This window comes from Ahaetulla prasina, chromosome 5, assembly GCF_028640845.1.
Source record: "Ahaetulla prasina isolate Xishuangbanna chromosome 5, ASM2864084v1, whole genome shotgun sequence".
NCBI classification, from domain to species: domain Eukaryota; kingdom Metazoa; phylum Chordata; class Lepidosauria; order Squamata; family Colubridae; genus Ahaetulla; species Ahaetulla prasina.
Window position 1 is genome coordinate 61836643 of NC_080543.1, and position 21810 is coordinate 61858452.

At 35.2% G+C, this 21810-nt stretch overlaps 1 protein-coding gene across 4 annotated transcripts in view; it reads left to right on the forward strand.

Moving 5' to 3' along the window:
* The window catches only part of AGPAT3 (1-acylglycerol-3-phosphate O-acyltransferase 3), a 93358-nt gene that overhangs the window by 58734 nt on the left and 12814 nt on the right, over positions 1-21810 (forward strand). For 3 of the 4 annotated variants that reach the window (XM_058186674.1, XM_058186677.1, XM_058186675.1), the window contains exons 2-5: positions 4437-4664; positions 19501-19670; positions 20063-20224; positions 21458-21611. In XM_058186674.1, coding sequence (XP_058042657.1) covers positions 4487-4664; positions 19501-19670; positions 20063-20224; positions 21458-21611 — 664 coding nt within the window. In that variant the 5' untranslated portion in view covers positions 4437-4486. Of the gene's footprint in view, positions 1-4436; positions 4665-5873; positions 5965-19500; positions 19671-20062; positions 20225-21457; positions 21612-21810 lie in introns of those variants that run through there. The other variant, XM_058186676.1, reaches the window with a different exon arrangement.

The window sequence follows — 21810 nt, forward strand, 5'->3', positions numbered from 1 at the left end:
TTCTATTCTATTCTATTCTATTCTATTCATTTTATTTTGTCAAATACATATTAAATAATTATATAAATATAAGCATGAATTGAATACATAAAAGGAATACAACTAAAGGGAACATTAGGACAGGGACGGTAGGCACGCTGGTGCTCTTATGCACGCCCCTTACAGACCTCTTAGGAATGGGGTGAGGTCAATACTAGATAGTCTTTGGTTAAGGCTTTGGGGATTTTGGGAAGAGACCACAGAGTCAGGTAGCACATTCAGGCATTAACAACTCTGTTACTGAAGTCACATTTTCTGCAATCTAGATTGGAGAGGTTCACTTTTAAGTTTGAATCTATTGTGTTCTCGTGTATTGTTGTGGTTGAAGCTGAAGTAGTCATTGATAGGAAGTACATTGTAGCAGATAATTTTATGAGCTATGCTCAGGTCATACCAAAGGCGGCGTAGTTCTAAATTTTCTAAAGCTGGGAATCCTCCTTCCCCCTTTTGCACTTTTATTGTTTTTCGTTCAAATAAATATTCATGTTATTTTACTTGGCTCTATCTTTATTTTTTACATTGACCAGTAGCTGCCTCATTTCCCACCCTCGGCTTATACTCGAGTCAATAGTTTTTCCCAGTTTTTGTGGTAAAATTAGGTACCTCGGCTTATATTCGGGTCGGCTTATACTCGAGTATATACGGTATATCTCCTATTTCTATTTGCTCACCATAGAAAAAAAGAAAACTTTTGTTTTCCTTTTTCTATGGAAAATTTTGTCCAAATGGTTTAAGTATAGTTAGAAAGCAAAGGCAATCTTTTGAAAACTGCACTTTTTGATAGAAATGAAAGCTTTGGGGAGATTTTCTCCCCCTTATTTGTTCTGATGTGTTTTGGAAGCAGAGAACTCTGCCCTCATAAATTGATATAGTTTAATCACTGCTTCCATGCTCCATGGTTCACCTGCTTTATTCCCATGGCTATTGGAAGCAAAATTTGCATTATGACTGTTTTCAAATAACCAACATCCTATTGTAGATAATTAGTACAAATCTGTCTGTGATTTGTCTTTGAAAATCACCATGACAACTTTTTAAGCCACCCCAAGGTATATAGACCTTTCCTCCTATTAGGTGTCATTTTCTCTTCCATGTTGCCTGGAAGCAAGAATGGACAACAACTTTTTCTAGCCCCTCTATCTGATATGCACCAACAGGCATGAGAATTAAGTTGGTAATTACTGCTGTTGTATATATAAGAGAATATCCTTTTCTTATCAAATTGGTATCCTTCTTGTTTACAGAACACAATAGCAGAGTGAATCTATCTGCTTGATAGATTCCGTATATCCGTGATATACCGTTTACTAAGTAACTTTGTAACATTGCTAGACCTGATGATAATTTTCACCTGGTATCTTTTTGAAGAAGGTGATTGAGAAGGTTCCAGACAATCTTGGAGGAAATGGATTATTTGAATACTTTTTCAGTCAGGATTCAGACCAGGGTATAAGATGGACAAGGCTCCAGAGGCTTTCTAGGAGCCTGGGGTGGGTGAAAACAGTCTTCCCCACATCCCTGGAAGCCCTCCGGAGGCCAGAAATGGCCTGTTTGCTGAGTTCCAGTCACACCGGAAGTCGGCAAACAGGCCGTTTCTGGCCTCCAGAGCGCCTCCCAGGGGAGGGAGGCTGTTTTTGCCCTCCCCAGGCTCCTAGAAAGCTCTCACTGGTCTATACCAGGGCCATGTTGCCGTCACGTGACATTTCGCAATGTTTTTTCCCTTTGCGGAGTTGGGGTGGGCATGGCCTGCACATGATGCATCCAGCCTGCAGGCCGCCAGTTTGACACCCCTAGTCTATACAGATGGAAGTGAAGAAGCTAAAATTGCCCAGATGTGGCAGATTTTAGTTTTTAGCAATTTTAATAGCTAATGTGACCAATCACTAGGGATTATGAGAGCTGCAGTCCATATAATAAAGTCAACCCCTCTGCAAAACACAGAAGATAGATAGATGGATGAATGGATGGATGGATGGATGGGAGAGAGAGAGAGAGGGAGGCCCAAGGTTTGTTGGGGGCAATAAGTTGACTTTGTATATAAATATACAAATAGGATGAAGACTATTGCTAACATAGTGTAAGCCGCCCTGAGTCTTCGGAGAAGGGCGGGATATAAATGCAAATAAATAAATAAATAAAAAAGGTTTAAATCCTAAACTTTTTTTCTCCCACCCTCTCCAGAAAGTGTTTTTCTCCCAGACTTAAGAGTCAAAAGTCATCTCTTTCAAGTTTATACTTTACAGTGATTCTGTCCAAACTGTACGCTGTTGGTTCCTGCCTCATGAGCTCTAATCCTTAAAAGTGTTCAAAACTTAAATCTTAATGTATGGTTACAAGAGTTTAAGCTTTTAGATTTCTATCATAATTTGATTTGAGCTGTGTTGACATTAATGGAAATATATTTATTTATTTATAAAATATTTATTAAATTTCCAAAAGTTAAAATACACAATACAAAAAAAATATATATACAAAAACAAAAAATATAAAACAAACAAATACGAATGCATCAAAATTACATTACTCATACCATCTTTTTCTACATCGGTATCTATCCTATTTAACCTCTATATACAGATTCTACTTCTAAATATCTCTATATTAAACTAACATTCTTATTTGAATTATCTTAACCTCTATTCAGAATTCAGTCTCATGATAAAAATCTCCCTTAAATTTTATGCTTACTCTCCAGCCAGGAATACCATCTATTCCATATTCGATAGTACTCAGTATCTTCCCTCTGCTTCATTTCCATCGATAATCTATCCATTTCTGCACATTCATATATTTTTTTATTATAATTTGATCCGGTGGGATATCCAGGTGTTTCCAATTCTGGGCTATCACAATTCTACATGTCGTCAATATGTGTAATATGATATATTGTATATTTTTTTTCTATTTTCCCTTCCAGAATGCCCAATAGAAATAGTTCCGGTTTTTTTTCTATTTTCTGCCCTGTTATTTCATCCAGCCAGTTTTTTATCTTCCCCCAAAATTTCTTAATCTTAGGGCAGGTCTAATGGAAATATTTTTAAGCTAACAGATTCTGTCCTATGAAAAAAATGTGGCACAGCAGAGATGTTGTATTAGCAATTGAAATGTCAAATCTTATTTCTAGAATAATGTTAGGAGCTCTGCTCACTGGATTAGCTCCCTGATACAAATAAATGGTTACTTTTTTCTTTTGGATTCTGCAACCCAAGAAAAGTATACTTTCCAGAGGGATGGTCATATTTTTGCAACAAAACCAGCAGGGAATTTTGTGGGAGTAATGTAGAATTATTAATGTGTCTACTTTTTTGGGAGGGGCAGACTCCAGTCTGTTTAAAAATAGGTAAACTCTTACAGGATTTAATTTTTCTTGACTCAAAAACTGGATTACCTTGGTTCATAATGTTATTCCAAACATAGGTTATATTTAGTTCTAAACAACTAAGATATGAAGCCTTCCTGTTGGTTGAGGGTATTTTTCTTTGGGTATCAATCAGTTTTGAAAAAAAGGTTACTTGGGAAGAAGTGTGCCAAGACTTATTTTTTCCTTACTTCCCTTATTCCAAGAAGTTGCTTTCCACTTGTACTTGAGTCAGAAGAAGACTACACTCATATGAAAGTATACTATACAACTCTGCTGACCTATTCTTTCTCTGTTATCTTTGTCATCTGGGTTCTCTCTACTACCAAGTATGACAAAACCTAATATATTTTACATGCTATGAGACGGCCCTTGAATGGTGCTGGAATAGAATACAAATCAGGGATAATTTAAGACTGCTCCACTCATGAGCTGAAGACAAAATGAAGGTTGTGCTAGAAAGTATATGTTGCCGGAGTTTTTCTATGTATGCTTGGGACAGCTCTGTCTGGGGCTAAGGAAGAAATGCTGATAGTCCATTCCATTTTAAGGAACTGAAATTAGTATTTCAGTGCAGGGCAAAAGCTAAAATGTCCTTGAAATTAAGCCAGTCCTGTATATTTTTAATGCAAAACCATTTACAGTTTCAGAGGTTTTTTAAGATCAGGATCCGTGTAAAAACAAGGCATTTTTATTTTCCTGTTCATACTTAGGCAATTTTTTTAAATATTGTGGCTTTAGAGGCTAGGCCTTTTAGAAAACCATTTTGCTATAAATTATATTACAACTGGGTTGTCATTTAATAGCAAGAGCTCCTATTACTATTGCTTGGGAATGAATCTGTAACAGAGTGCTAACCAATTCTTGATCCACAGCCAAAGAGAACCTGAATGGAATTGGCTTGGTGACAAAAATGTCTTTTATGGTTCCCAAGCTGCTACATGAAGCTCTCTGTGTCTTTTTTCCTTTCTCTCCCCACTTACTCCCTAGATTACAAACATTTTATTTGCTAAGCAATATTTCTCTTTCCTTTCTGTAGGATTGTTATTCTGAGTGAAGGACCTTGCAAACGCTACTAAAGGGACTATCATGGGCAAACTTGCATTTCTGAAGACCCAATTTATAGTTCACCTCCTGATTGGATTTGTCTTTGTTGTGAGTGGCTTGATCATTAACTTCATCCAACTATGCACGCTAATTCTCTGGCCTATAAACAAGCAGTTTTATCGACGAGTAAACTGTCGCCTTTCCTATTCATTGTGGAGCCGTGAGTATATTATAGTTTCTTTGCATTAGCTTGAAATGTGACTTATTCAGATTGTTGGTTTCTTCTCACACTGAAGAACAGAGGTGGAGAACTATGGCCCCTTTATGACTTGTGGACATCAACTTCCAGAATTCCTGAGCCTGCATGGCTGCCTCAGGAATTCTGGGAGTTGCAGCTCACAAGTCATAAAAGGGCCATAGTTCTCCACCACTGCTAGAGAAGATCCTTTTTGGGAGCAAAATAAAGGATTGTACCTTGGAAATATATTTGCACACAAAAGTATTAGACCTCTGGGATGATCTATGGCTTATCTCAAGAAGTGGTATCTCTGAATTATTTGAGCATGGACTAAAACACAAAATACCTCTTCTGATTTTCCAAATCTTTTGTAGTTATAGGTATGGAAGCTGCTGGAATGAATAGGAAATAGTAGGTGGAGAAGGAACACACAATTCCCACTCTTTCAATACTTAAAGCACCCCTTGTGAAGTTGTTAGCATCTTTCCTTTCTCACCCCTTTCCAATCCCCTCCTCTCGCCCCCACACATAATAGTTCGTCTGCCCTGATAGCATAGATCTTTTATGTTGCCATTTAGGAGATTTTTCAACTGAGTATCAGAAATTACTTCTCTTATGCTGCTTTTAATCCCATCCACTATCATCCTCAGTAATCACTGGAGAAGAAAATATTTTTCTTTCTGAAATTATTAAAAATTGAAAATGCATTTATCTTACTAGCTTTCCACTCTGTGCATCAGTGTCAGTTCCCCCAATCTTTTGGATTATATGTTTATTTGTAGTATTCTAGTAATTGCTTTCTTCCAAACTTCGTTGCAAAAAGTAATAAATAAATCAAATTTTTAAGTAAGTCACATAGGCCTTGGGATCACTGTCTTCAGCCATAAGAACTACAGCAACCTATGATAACAAACACATGGAAAATTTTATGTACGTTACTGTATCAATAGTTTAAAACCCTTTTTGACTTCCATCTGACATTGTGGCGATATCAGACTTGGGGAACAAGTCTCCGCATTCCCTTTGCTGAGTTCTGCCTGTTTGTGGGCTCTGATAGGAGCCAAAGCCACCTTGTAGGGGTGCTGAAGCTAAGGAGGGGCGCCAAAGCTAAGGAAGGGCACCCTGAGAGGTCACGGGAGAGATTGCAACTCTCCTGCTGAACCCCGGGCTTTTTTCCCCTCTATGCCACAGCGAGGAGAAGAGGCGTCCATGAAGCTGGAACAACTGAGAAACACCTAAGAACTGTACTGGAGCGGAGTTGGTGAACAGGGTCAGAAACTGGGTGAGAAGAATCCTTTTTATTTAAAACTCAACCGCAAAAGAATATCCAAGAAAAGAGAGGCTCACTGCTATTTTTAAAAGCAATGATTTAACATTTTGAGAAGAATTTCAAAATTGAAGGAAAAAGAATCAAAGGGAGAAAGGCAAAAAAACCTTTAAAAATACAGAAAATTGGATTTCTAAATTGGACAGACGTTTTGGATAGGCATTTTAAAATGCTGGGACTATTTACTTAAAAAATTAACATCATCTTTATATTTTGGATTGTTACCATTAAAATTGGATAAAACTGGTTAAAATTGAAATTTGACTTAAGCATGCCACCTGCTGACAAAAGAAAGACAACACATTCCCAAAATCCTGGAAATATTTGGCTATTGGAGATTTAAATGTGAGAATAAGAATGACATTATTATCATTAAAGTGATCCCTTTACTTTAAAGTGATACAACACAAGACTGAATTTATAGAGGGACTTATGAAGGTTCTGGAAAAACTTTTGGGACTATCCAGAGGAATAGGTCAATCAGCTTTGGGATATAAAGATTTATGAATATTGAAAGTTTTGAGAAGTTACATTAGGTTTGAATATATGGTTTTTGGATTTTTGGACAAAAGAGGGACAAAATAAAACTAAACGAGATGCTCCAACAGCAAGAAATGAGTGGAATTTGGGAAGAAACGGCTTTGGAAATTCAAAGTATCAAGGATACTTTGACAAGGAGATACAAGAAGATTATGAATAAAATGCAGAGCATAGATGGAGAGCTGGAAAACATGATACAAAGGACGAGAAATGACCAAGATACCCAGGAAGAGAAAGAGCCAATGAAAGAGTAGATGAAAAAACAGAACAGACAAACCAACCAATAAAACAAGATGACAAGAAAGAAATAACAACAAAAACAATGACTGATGAACTAAGCTGAGGGGAGAGTATTTTAAGGAAATTCAAAAAAGGAAATGGAGTTGCAGGAAGACTTTTTTTGGAAGAGAGATAGGGGCAAGAGTAGATATTTTGAAAATTAGACAATGGAAAATGGCAGAGAAGGGAGAAATGTTTAAAATGATTGGTCAAGATGTGGAAGCAGATAGAGATAAAGATCCAAGAGAGGAATAAGGAAGGCAAGCTAAGAAACGAACAATTAAAGCTTTAAAGCAGACAAGAGACGATGGATAGACAGGGAATATTTTTAAATATAATAGTGGCATAATTAAAAGTTAGACTAGGGATGGAAACTAGAGAGAGCAGGATTAATGGAATACACATTTCTATATAATAAGGTGAAGTAATAATGAGGGGAAATCAGAACTTGAACGATGTTATTATTAAGTATACTTGAATAATATGCTGATTGGCATAAAAATAACATATTGAAATATTTAATAACTAAATAATGGAAGATTATAACAACATAAAAATGTGTATTATTATTAGAACCATATAAGCTTGCTAAATGTAACAAATATGATTAATAATATTTTATTTGTATTAAAAGGAATGACACTCAGAATATGGTAATTGGCATAAAAATAACATATTGAAATATTGAATAACTAAATAATGAAAAATTATAACTTAACATAAATATATGTACTATTACTAGAACTATATAAGCTTGTCAAACGTAGTAAATATAATGAATATTATTTTATTTATACTAAAATGTATGACACTCAGATGCCACACTGTTCACGCATTGATATATTTGTAAAAAAAAGCTTGATAAAAAAATAGTTTGAAACCTTTTTGAGGACTCCTATGCCTTTCATTTCTTCATTTGAAAAATGTTGAGAAAACAGAACTTTTTTGCAGCGTGCTTTTTCAACATGCTGAAAACAAAACTGCTGTTGAATTGGAATATATTTAACTAGGTTATCCAAGAAACAATTTAATTGTAATACCACTTGTCCCTCAACCTTGACCTCCCCCTGGTGCCTATCTCAGGTCTTTATATTTGTACTGCAGTGCTAGCTTAAAAGGTTCTGATTACCCTGACCTTATTCTGAAAAATATAGAACAGATTACAACTTTGTATGAACAGAAGTTGTATCTTCAAATTTAAACAAGTGAAGTTGAAACAAGTATGGTAAATCTCAAATTCTCTAACCTTCTTGTTCACTTTTTAAATAGCAATCTATTTTGTGTATCTGAATTGCTAATTAAAGTGACTATTTGTTGCAGATGTTCATTAAGAACAACAACAACAACAACAACAACAACAACAACAACAAAAGAGTTGGAAGGGACCTTGGAGGTCTTCTAGTCCAACTCCCTGCCCAGGCAGGAAACCCTACACCATTTCAGACAAATGGTTATCCAACATTTTCTTTAAAATTTCTGGTGTTGGAGCATTTACAACTTCTGCAGGCAAGTTGTTCCACTGATTAATTGTTCTAACTGACAGGAAATTTCTCCTTAGTTTTAAGTTGCATCTCTCCTTGATTAGTTTCCACCCATTGCTTCTTGTTTTGCCCTCGGGGGCTTTGGGGAATAGTTTGACTCCTTCTTCTTTGTGGCAACCCCTGAGATATTGGAAGACTGCTATCATGTCTCCCCTTGTCCTTCTTTTCATTAAACTAGACATATCCAGTTCCTGCAATCGTTCTTCATGTTTTAGCCTCCAGTCCCCTAATCATCTTTGTTGCTCTTCTCTGCACTCTTTCTAGAGTCTCAACATCTTTTTTACATCGTGGTGACCAAAACTGGATGCAATATTCCAAGTGTGGCCTTACCAAGGCATTATAAAGTGGTACTAGCACTTCACGTGATCTTGATTCTATCCCTCTGTTTATGCAGCCCAGAACTGTGTTGGCTTTTTGGCAGCTGCTGCACACTGCTGGCTCATATCTAAATGGTTATCCACTAGGACTCCAAGATCCCTCTCACAGGTACTACTATTGAGCAAGGTACCACATATCCGGTACCTGTGCATTTTGTTTTTTTGGCCTAAACGTAGAATCTGACTTTTTTCACTGTTGAATTTCATTTTGTTAGATAGCGCCCAATGTTCTAGTCTGTCAAGATCTTTCTGTATCTTGAGCTATCTTCTGGAGTGTTGGCTATTCCTGCCAGCTTGGTGTCATCTGCAAATTTGATGAGTTCCCCATCTATCCCCTCGTCCAAGTCATTGATGAAGATGTTGAAGAGTACTGGGCCTAAAACAGAGCTTGGGGTACTCCACTGCATACTTCTCTCCATGTGGATGTAGTTCCGTTGAGGACTACATGTTGAGTGCGGTTGGTCAGCCAGTTACGAATCCATCTGGTGGTGGTGCTGTCTAACCCACATTTTTCTACTTTATCTAGTAGTAGGTTATGGTCTACTTTATCAAATGCTTTACTAAAGTCCAAGTAAATTATATCGACAGCATTCCTTTGGTCCACTAATTTTGTCACTTTGTCAAAGAATGCAATAAGATTAGTCTGGCATGATCTGTTTTTGACAAACCCATGTTGGCTTTTGGTTATTACTTGGTTTGCTTCTAGGTGTTCGGTGATTCGTTGCTTGATTATCTTTTCCAGAATCTTCCCTGGTATTGAGGTTAGGCTGATACGTCTGTAGTTTCCTGGATCTGTTTTTTTCCCTTTTTTGAAGATGGGAACTACATCAGCTCTTTTTCAGTCCTCTGGCAGTTCCCCTGTGCTCCAGGATCTTTGAAAGATATAGTTCAGTGGTTCTGAGATTTCGTCTGCCAGTTCTTTCAGAACCCTAGGGTGTAATCCATCCGGTCCTGGTGATTTGAATTGTCTAGGGTAGACAGATATTCACTTACCATTTTTCCCCCTATTTTAACTTGTGTTCCTAATCTGTTTTTTGTGGTGCTGTTTTTGATAGGTTGGATTGTTTTTTCCTTTTGTGTAAAGACAGATGCAAAAAATGAGTTAAGTAGATCTGCTTTCTCCCTGTTGCTTGTCACCTTCTTGCCACTTTCTCCCAGCAATGGGCCAATTGTTTCCTTGACTTTTTTCTTGTTTTTAACATGTTGGAAGAAGCTTTTTTTGTTATTTTTTACTTTTGTCGCTAGCCTTTGTTCATTGTGAGCCTTAGCTTTCCTCACTTCATCTTTACAGACTCGGCCTATTTGCTGATATTCTGCCTTAGTTATTTGCCCCTCTTTCCACTTTTTATATTTGAGATGGAGATGTAATTAATAGTGACCTCATTATATGCTATCAAGTATTAGGTTAAGGTACAAGTTTCTCCTTTAGATCCAAACTTCCAAATAAATAGAGAAAAGGCATTAAGGAAATTCCCTACAGGATAGTTCACTGAAGTATGAACCAATGGGCTGTATCCAACTTAAATTTTAAAAGAAGGCAATCATAATATCTTTAAGAATTATCAGTTAAAGCAATGTTAAAGCCCTGTTTCATGGCTTTTGAGATCCATAGCACTGAGAACAAAAAGCTTTTCCTAGGCAGACAACTAAATAATTCTGTTTTAGGCTTGCCAATTAGCAGATTGAACAAAGCTATTTGTTATCAATATTTAAACAAAGTATTAAAATGAAAAAGCTTAAAGGTTGAACTTATTAACAGTGTATCTTAATTTTACTCTAGTAAAATACTCTTGGCTAATTCTTGTAGAACATAATGTACCATTTATTCAATTTTCAACCAACAATGACCAATGTTTAATACTGGAAAAATACTGTAAGAATTATGATTAAGTAGACTAAAACACACACACACACACACACATACTTTATTTTCTCTAGTCCTAGGGAAGTCAATATTTCAGTTTTGCTTCTCATTTTTGCTGCACGTTATATTGCGTTAGTAAGAAATATCAAGAGAAAGACTTCCGGTGGTGCTGTCGGGGCGGCGCAGAGGGAAGAGGACGAGCTCCGTCCTTTACCTCTGATTTTTCCGTGTTTGGGGACCCTTCGAAGGCATGTGGAGCTTGAAGAGCCGTGCGAAACAGAGGGGAATCCCAGAGATCAGTGAGGTGGTGTGCAATCACCCACTGAAGCAAGGGAAACCTTCTTTAACCCAGCAAGAAGACGTCCTGTCATTTCAACTGATATGGCGGACTCGAGGCCATGACAGCCAACAAGAGGATCGGAAGAAAACATTGTTGGCAGACTGTGTCTATTTTTGCTGGTGAGGAATTCTCTCATGTGTGGTGAATGGACTGATTATATCTATTATATTTATTATATTTAATTCAGCTTAATTTAGTATATTTAATTAAAGGAATAGATTAAATACGGAGTAACTATAAAGAATAGTTTGTAATTGGATTGTAATTATATTGTATAGTATTCTATATTTTGCCATCGGTATTTAATTGTAAATTTTTGGTGGAGTAATTAAGGGTAGTAGAATAGAAATAGAAACTAGAGTGTAAGAAACACAAACTATAAATAATAGACAAGCAACTCAATAGATGGTAATCTGGGCAAGAATTTATAAAATCTTGGGAGAATAAAGCAGAATCCTAAAAGAAATGACTAGCATTACTACCACAACCTTAAAAGCAGGGAAAAAGGCGGCATCAAACCTGATGGTGGCAATGGCCTCTCCATTGAGCCAGAAGATTGACATGATGCTCCCAGTAGAAAAATCAAGTACCAACTCATCTGCTCAAATGTTGCAATCTACCTTGATAACAATACAGGACACCATGATGAAGCTTCAAGAAACGATGGTTAAAAATCATGGTGACCTGAAAACTGATATACAAAATCTGGATAATAAAATGGATTCAATTCAACAGGCAATATGAAAAAATGAACAAAAAATTAAATTGGTCGAAATGAAAACAGAACAAACAGAATTTTTTTTTAGAACAGATAGACCAAAAACTGTTGGCGATAAGGATTTGGAAAGCTCTCTGATTGTTCTCAAAATGGATTGAGTCTCTTTTTAACTGAGGTTTCAAAATGTAGCCGAAACAAAAGAAGAGAACTTAGGGAGATAATGATGGAAATGATTGCCAAAGTCTTACAGAGAGATAAAAGAGAAATTAAGAATGAGCTCAATGAAATATATCGAGTTCAAACTAACTATGCAAGACATCATCATCTCCCAAAAGAAGTGCATATTAGATTTACACGTAAAAAAATTCGCAATGATGTATATAAAATTACAAGAGAGGAACCAATATTCTATAGAGGGACAGAAATCATTACACTAAAACAAATTCCTATCCAGAAGGAATGATAATAACTTGGCAAGGTAAAAAAATTAAAATTGACAATTTAGATAAAGCTCAAAAAATATTTGACCAATTGACAGGAGTGGAGGAAAGAGCAAGCAGTAGAGAGCAATTGGAGACAGCTAGCACAGAAGAACAAATACAAGAATCTGGAAGTGAGGAAGTGGAAGCGGGAATTAAGGTGACAACGAAAAATCGAGATGAAGGAAAGGAAAGTAAGAATAAACCACAAAGAACCACTAGAGCAACCAGGAATCAGAAACCGGCAGATAATTAAAAAAAATAGAGAAAAGAACCCAATTACTATCAATAAATGTAAATGGGCTGAATGACCAGATAAAAAGGAAAATATATTTTCAAAATTAGCAAAGCAGAATGTAGATATAATATCTACATGTGCCTCTTGGAGACATGTGTCTCCAAGAGGCACATATTAGAAAACAAGATAGAAAATACCTGGAATACAACAAATTGGGAAACCTGTTTGCAGCATTATCAGAAAAAAGGCAAAGAGGGATAGGGGCAGTGGTGGGATTCAACTACTTTAACAACCGGTTCTCTGCCCTAATGACCAGCTGGGTAGGTGTGGCTCAGTGGTCATGTGACTGTGTGGGTGTGGCCAACTCAACCTCACTCACGTCGCTGGGTGCTTCGCCTTAGCTGTTACAATGTAATAAGGGTTAACCGGAGAGGCAGTTTCTGTAAGCAAGGCAATAAAGATTAGGCTAGAAATACCACCAGAATGTTGCCTTCCTTACAGGATTAGCCCTGTAAAGTGGGAAAAAAACAAAGTAAGATTTCTTCCAACAACCGGTTCTCTGAACTGCTTAGAAAGTTAACAACCGGTTCTCCCGAATAAGTGCGAACTGGCTGAATCCCACCACTGGGTAGGGGTATATATCAGAAAAGAAATAACAGCTAAAACAATCTATGAGGATCCTAAAGGAAGAGTACTTTGATAGAAATGATAAAAGGGGAAACCAAAATGTTATTAATTAACTTATACACTCCCAACAAAAAATAGAAAGAATTTTATAGGAAAATGCATGATAAGATTATTGAGGCGGATTACCAAAATGTATGTATAGTGGGTGATTATAATGGAATAATAGAGATAAAAAATGATTATATTTTTAACAAAAAAACAAAAAAAGAATGTATTACCGAAAACTTTTTTTTAATATGGCTGAAGAATTGAATCTGAAGGATTTATGAAGACTATTAAACCCCAGGGGGAAAAAATTCACCTTCTATTCTAACCCACAAGATTCATTTTTAAGAATTGACATGGCATGGGCAAATAAAGAAATAATTAAAGAAATTGAAAATATAGAATATACTCCCCAATGATTGGGTGGATCATAATCCCCTGAAAATAACCTGGAAAGGCCAAAAAAGGGAACCTAGGAGATGGACTCTAAACACGCAAATACTACAGGAAAAGGAATATTTAGAGAAGATAGAAAAAGAGTTGATTTTGTTCCTAGATGTAAATAAAAGACACAATACATCATTGCAAAACCTATGGGATACATTAAAGGCATTTACGAGAGGAATAACATTAGCATATACATCAATGAGGAACAAAGAAAAAAAGCAACAGCAGGATACATTATTGAAAGAACTAGAGTACTTAGAAAACAAATTTCAACTAAACCCAGGTGATCTCCAAATTAAGGAAGAATTAACATCAGTTAAACATAAATTAAATTTAATTGAAGAAACAAAAAACATATTAAAAAATATTAAATATGCAAAACAATATAAGTTTGAGAATGCAAATAAACCGGGAGGTGGCTAGCATATAAATTAAAAAAGAAGAGAACTTAGGGAGATAATGATGGAAATGATTGCCAAAGTCTTACAGAGAGATAAAAGAGAAATTAAGAATGAGCTCAATGAAATATATCGAGTTCAAACTAACTATGCAAGACATCATCATCTCCCAAAAGAAGTGCATATTAGATTTACACGTAAAAAAATTCGCAATGATGTATATAAAATTACAAGAGAGGAACCAATATTCTATAGAGGGACAGAAATCATTACACTAAAACAAATTCCTATCCAGAAGGAATGATAATAACTTGGCAAGGTAAAAAAATTAAAATTGACAATTTAGATAAAGCTCAAAAAATATTTGACCAATTGACAGGAGTGGAGGAAAGAGCAAGCAGTAGAGAGCAATTGGAGACAGCTAGCACAGAAGAACAAATACAAGAATCTGGAAGTGAGGAAGTGGAAGCGGGAATTAAGGTGACAACGAAAAATCGAGATGAAGGAAAGGAAAGTAAGAATAAACCACAAAGAACCACTAGAGCAACCAGGAATCAGAAACCGGCAGATAATTAAAAAAAATAGAGAAAAGAACCCAATTACTATCAATAAATGTAAATGGGCTGAATGACCAGATAAAAAGGAAAATATATTTTCAAAATTAGCAAAGCAGAATGTAGATATAATATCTACATGTGCCTCTTGGAGACATGTGTCTCCAAGAGGCACATATTAGAAAACAAGATAGAAAATACCTGGAATACAACAAATTGGGAAACCTGTTTGCAGCATTATCAGAAAAAAGGCAAAGAGGGATAGGGGCAGTGGTGGGATTCAACTACTTTAACAACGGTTCTCTGCCCTAATGACCAGCTGGGTAGGTGTGGCTCAGTGGTCATGTGACTGTGTGGGTGTGGCCAACTCAACCTCACTCACGTCGCTGGGTGCTTCGCCTTAGCTGTTACAATGTAATAAGGGTTAACCGGAGAGGCAGTTTCTGTAAGCAAGGCAATAAAGATTAGGCTAGAAATACCACCAGAATGTTGCCTTCCTTACAGGATTAGCCCTGTAAAGTGGGAAAAAAACAAAGTAAGATTTCTTCCAACAACCGGTTCTCTGAACTGCTTAAAAAGTTAACACACGGTTCTCCCGAATAAGTGCGAACTGGCTGAATCCCACCACTGGGTAGGGGTATATATCAGAAAAGAAATAACAGCTAAAACAATCTATGAGGATCCTAAAGGAAGAGTACTTTGATAGAAATGATAAAAGGGGAAACCAAAATGTTATTAATTAACTTATACACTCCCAACAAAAAATAGAAAGAATTTTATAGGAAAATGCATGATAAGATTATTGAGGCGGATTACCAAAATGTATGTATAGTGGGTGATTATAATGGAATAATAGAGATAAAAAATGATTATATTTTTAACAAAAAAACAAAAAAAGAATGTATTACCGAAAACTTTTTTTTAATATGGCTGAAGAATTGAATCTGAAGGATTTATGAAGACTATTAAACCCCAGGGGGAAAAAATTCACCTTCTATTCTAACCCACAAGATTCATTTTTAAGAATTGACATGGCATGGGCAAATAAAGAAATAATTAAAGAAATTGAAAATATAGAATATACTCCCCAATGATTGGGTGGATCATAATCCCCTGAAAATAACCTGGAAAGGCCAAAAAAGGGAACCTAGGAGATGGACTCTAAACACGCAAATACTACAGGAAAAGGAATATTTAGAGAAGATAGAAAAAGAGTTGATTTTGTTCCTAGATGTAAATAAAAGACACAATACATCATTGCAAAACCTATGGGATACATTAAAGGCATTTACGAGAGGAATAACATTAGCATATACATCAATGAGGAACAAAGAAAAAAAGCAACAGCAGGATACATTATTGAAAGAACTAGAGTACTTAGAAAACAAATTTCAACTAAACCCAGGTGATCTCCAAATTAAGGAAGAATTAACATCAGTTAAACATAAATTAAATTTAATTGAAGAAACAAAAAACATATTAAAAATATTAAATATGCAAAACAATATAAGTTTGAGAATGCAAATAAACCGGGGAGGTGGCTAGCATATAAATTAAAAAAAGAAAGAGAAAATAGGATAATTTACCAATTAAAAGATGAAGTGGGTAACCTACAAAATAATGAAGAAATTAAAAGAATCACATTAGAATATTTTGAAAATTTGTACAATCAAGAGGTAGTGGAGATGGAAAAGATAACTGGTTATTTACAAGAGGAAAGTATGCCCTGGTTAGAGGAAGAGGGAAGGATGAGTTTAAATAGAGAGATTTCTTTGGAAGAATTGAAGGAAGTGATACAGAGACAAAAAAACAATAAAACTCCAGGACCCAATGGTCTTCCAGGTGAATTCTACAAAAAAATGGGGGAAATATTGGAACCGATACTCTTGGATCTATATAACGAGGTATTGTTGGAAGCAAAAATGCTCATGGAGAGAAGCTTATATTACAGTCATAATGAAAGAAGATACCGAGCTGAATCAGATTCAAAACTATAGACCAATTTCTCTTTTGAATACCGACTACAAGATTTTTATGACCATCATGGCAGGAAGGATGAAAAAATATTAAATGGAATTATCCGATCAAAATGGCTTTCTCCCACTGAGGCAAATTAAAGACAATACAAGGACAGTTTTGAATATATTAGAATACCATGAGGTGCATCCAGAGAAACAAGTAACTCTTGTTTTTCTGGATGCACAGAAAGCCTTTGATAATTTAAGTTGGAAATATATGATAAAACAAATTAAAGAAATGAAATTGAGCAATAAATTTGAACGGATGATTGAAACAATTTACTCCACCCAAAAAGCAAATATCATGATTATCTGGGAAATCACAAAATCATTTGTGATAAAGAAAAGAGTTCGCCAAGGATGACCATTATCACCTCTGCTTTTTATCTTGACATTAGAATCATTATTGAAAAAAATTAGAGCAAACACAGAGATTAAGGGAACCAAAATTAAGAGAGAAGAATAAAAATTAAAGGCATTCACTGACGACCTGGTGTTTTTTATTGAGGAACCAAAAGAGACAGGACCTATTTTAATAAGGGAGATAGAAAAATATGGAGAAATATCGGTCCTTAAAATTAATAAGACAAAAACAAAAATGATAGTTAAAAATATGACAAGACCACAGGAAAGAGAATTAGAAGAAAAATTGGGATTACAAAGTGTAAAGAAAACTAAATATTTAGGAATATGGTTGACAGCGAAATGCTCTTCAGTAAAAGAAGATAATTACGTAATACAGCAAATAAAATTGGATTTAGAAAGATGGAATGCACCTCCGAACCTTCCGTCGCGAGCTTAAAACGCACTTATTTATCTGCGCAGGACTGGATTAGTTTTTAAATTTGTGGGTTTTTTAATGGGTTTTTTATTATTTATTCTAAATTTTAATTTCGGCCAATTGAATAAGTTTTTTAATTGTATTTTAATAGTATTTATATTGTAATATTATTGTCTATTTTATCTGGCTGTGAACCGCCCTGAGTCCTTCGGGAGAAGGGCGGTATACAAATTTAAATAATAAATAAATAAAATAAAATAAATTATCGATATTAGGCCGAATTGCAACCATTAAAATGAATGTCTTACCAAAATTATTATATCTCTTCTAGACCATATTTATAAAATTAGATAAGAATTTTTTAATAGAATTAAACCAAATTACAACAAAATTTATATGGGCTGACAGAAAAGCATGAATAAAATTAACAGACCTTCAAGATAGTAGAAGCAGAGGTGGTCTAGGGTTTGGCAGCTCTACTACAAAGCAGCAGTTTTAACCTGGATTAAGGAGTGGATAAACTTAAGAAATAAAAAATTACTCATATTAGAAGGGCATGATTTACAAAAAGGGAAGCATAACTTTCTATGGGACAAAGAAAATAAAACCCATTCATATTTTTTTCATCATAAAATACAAGAGGCCTTAATGTTAACATTAAGAGGCAAGAGACTAAGAAAGAGACATACGGCAAGAGACTAAGAAAAAATACTATATGAAAATGCTTGGGTGGGTGTCGACAATGGAGGCAATGATACACCCAAATGCCATGGATATATAAACAAAATGGTCAAATATTATGAAATTTTGGATGCCCAAGGAAACTTAAAAAATAGACAAGACTTGGAGAAACAAGGAATTAACATTGATTGGTGGCCTTACCTACAAAAATATCGCGGTATTTAAAAGATAAATAGGTATATGGAACTGAACTGGTTCCACAACACTTAAACAAATTATTGATTGGCCCAGAGGAAAAATTAATAACTAAATTGTATAAATATTTTTTGGAATTTGACAAATCAGAAGAAATAGTGAAGGGAGTGATGATAGCGTGGGCAAAAAACGTAGGGCACAACATTGATTTAGAGGATTGGGAAACAATTTGGAACAGAAATTATAAAATAACAAGATTGGCAAAATATAAAGAAAATCAATACAAAATGTTCTACCGCTGGCATATGGCTCCCTCAAGACTGGCAAAAATATATCCAAATTTAACCCCAAATTGTTGGAAATGCGTACAGAAGCAGGGTACTTCTATCATTCATGGTGGCTGTGTTCACAATCGAAAAAATATTGGGGGAAAAAATTGGTTACAGGAAATAACGGTGTTCAACTGGAATATACACCGGAATTATTCCTTCTGGGGATAATGAGAAAAATTTACGACAAGAAAACGACATATGATTATACATATAACAACCGCAGTAAGAGTGGCCTTTGCACAGTGTTGGAAGAACGCAAAGACGCCTTCCGAGGACTTAATAATTAAAATTTTTTTTGACTGCGCTGAAATGGATAAACTATCATTGGAATTGAAAGGAATGACGGAGTATTATGTATCATGGGAGAAATGGTACAAATGGATTGAAAACAGAAGAATAAAACAGACTCAGACATAGTAAAAATTTGATGAAGTAAAATGTATAGAATATAAAAACTTTGTAGTGATATGTAGTGTAAATGGTCACAGTTCAGCACAAAAAAAATCTTTTTTTGTATTTTTGAAATTTTGTATTGTTTTATTTACGTTTTTATCTTTTTGTTTGTTTTAAAATTAATAAAAGATGGTTAAAAAAAAGAAAGAAATGTCAAGAGAATAAAATTTTGCTGCAAAATGAAAAGAGGGAAGGATAGAATAAAGGTATAGTCCTATGCAAAAACCAGAATGGATTTAACTCTGTTTAATACTGGCAAGTTGGCAGCTTTTGAAAAACAATATTCTTCCTATTAATAAAAATGATGCTCTTATTTAGGACTAAAGTGTATTGGAAACCTTGGTCAGTTTTATTCAATTAAAATTTCCAAGTATTGCTGAACTTTAAAAAATTGCTGTTTTAAAATATGCGCGTGCATCTGCATAATGATAAATCAGGATTTGGAGACTACATATTGCTTTCTTCTGTACTCTGTAAGTAATGTAATTGTAGAATTAATATCTACTAACCAAGCAAAGATCAAGTTGGAATATAGGCTTTGTCACACCTAATATTCTTTATTTTTTTTTCCTCCCGTGATCTAGAGTTAGTGATGTTGCTGGAATGGTGGTCTGGAACGGAATGCACTTTATTCACAGACCAGGCCACGATTGATAAGTTTGGAAAAGAACACGTCATCATCATTCTCAACCACAACTTTGAAATAGATTTTCTGTGTGGCTGGACCATGACAGAACGGTTTGGTGTGTTAGGGGTGAGTAGCCTTAACATATGGTTTTGTTCTTTGGAATTGGGGAATTTGACATTTTGTGTTTTTCCTTTTCAAATCCAAGAGTAGGAAGCTCTTAGACTAGATGTATTTATTTTGTGCTAACTTATTGAATTAAATTAAAATAAATTGAATCTAAGAGAGCCAATGCAGTTTAGTTAGGGAGGCACAATTTCCAAGTCAGCATTGTTATGCATTTGTTGGGCACTCTTGGGAGTGCCCAACCTTAGCTCAACCTGACCTACACCACAGGCTTTTGGACAGGAAATAGATAATTTTAGAGAAATTATTTAGGCTATTTCAGAACACGTTTGAAAGCAGTTGAATTTGCCAATGATATATTTCAGATGAACAAACAATGTTTGTGTGTATTTTAGAGTTCAAAAGTTCTTGCAAAGAAAGAACTATTGTTTGTGCCCATAATTGGCTGGACATGGTACTTCTTAGAGATCGTTTTTTGCAAAAGAAAATGGGAAGAAGATAGAGACACTGTTATGGAAGGGCTGAAACGTCTAGCCGATTATCCCGAGTATATGTGGGTAAGTGAAATTCTGCACATCAACTCTTTTAACAGGATGGTGAAAAATACTGATTTGTATAGATATGTGTACTGTGTTTTCATAAGATGTAACATTGGTCATATACAGTACACAATCTGTTTTTCCCATCATACATAGATATATAATATTATTAAGTTAAATCCATAGCTTTTACAGGATATATCATTATATTCAGACTTTAGTCATTTACAGACAGATGTAACTTATATGCAGATCAGTCATAACTGAAGCAAGCTATCACTTGTTGGTACAATAAGTGCACTTTTAGAGTACAATAAAAGCACTCTAAAAAGAGCAATGCGGCCGTCTTTGGCCAAACCATGTCAGAATCAGAAGTTGAATCAGAGGTTCAAGCTTGCATTGTCCTTTCTTTTAATACAGATAATTTTTTGTGCTATTTGGGGCCCCTGTCTAAATGGAGATCCTATTCACAGGAAGACTTCTGGCTTCAAGGCAACCCAAGCAGAACCCTGCTTCAGAACACATAACTCAACAACAGGAGCTGGGACATATATTTTACATATGGTTGGAAAAATCACACAACCATAGCACAAAACTTTGCTATCGTGCAATTCTCTATTTGAACTGTTGCAACACAGCCCAGTGATGGTAGCACTAATTTAGGAATAATATAGTGATTTTGAGGAATAAAATATTATTGCAGCGATTGTTGGCTTTGAAAGAACACTGCAGTGAGCAAGTTTGTGTTCTGATTCCAAAATGTATGTTTGGGACAAACTGCTGCTACATTGCTGCTGGTTTGGGGAGTGATAGTTTAATGAAGGTAGATTTTTAGAAATAAGGGGAGCTCTGGAGATGAAATAAGAATGTTGAGAAGCCTTCATTATCTGCAGCAGTGTTCCTCAATTGTAGCAATTTTAAGGTATGTGGGCTTGAATTAACCAGACTTCCCTATGCTGGCTGGGAATTTCTGGAAGATGAAGTCCACACATCTTGGAAGTTGTCAAAATTGAGAAACTTTAATCTGCAGAGATATTTGCAGCAGAATGTTTTTTTTTCAAGGAGAAGTTTTCAGGGCAAAAGGCTATAGGCTATTAATGTTCTCTAATCTTTATTCTAAGGCAAAAGACTTTGGACCCAGATTTAAACCCATATTTATTTTAGTTGTCTTCATGCCCTAAAACTTTCTTAAAACAATTTAACAGTACTGTAATGCAAGATTTCTCCACCCACCCCCCTTCTGTGCTACAGTTTCTATTATACTGTGAAGGAACTCGATTTACAGAAACTAAGCATCGTATCAGTATGGAAGTGGCTGAATCCAAAGGATTGCCTAAACTCAAATATCACTTGTTGCCCAGAACCAAAGGTTTTACAACTGCTGTCCAATGTCTCAGGGGAACAGGTACCTTGGCCTCACTTATACTGTTTGTGAATATGCGTATTATGTTTCTTAGCATAATTGTTGTGATAGTCATTAAATTTTTCATCATGTAGTATCTGTATTGATACAATGTTTAGTATTTAAATGGTGAACTGATAATATAAATAAATCTCAATACTTCAACTACTTTTATTTTTTAATTCAGAGAAATTAATAATTC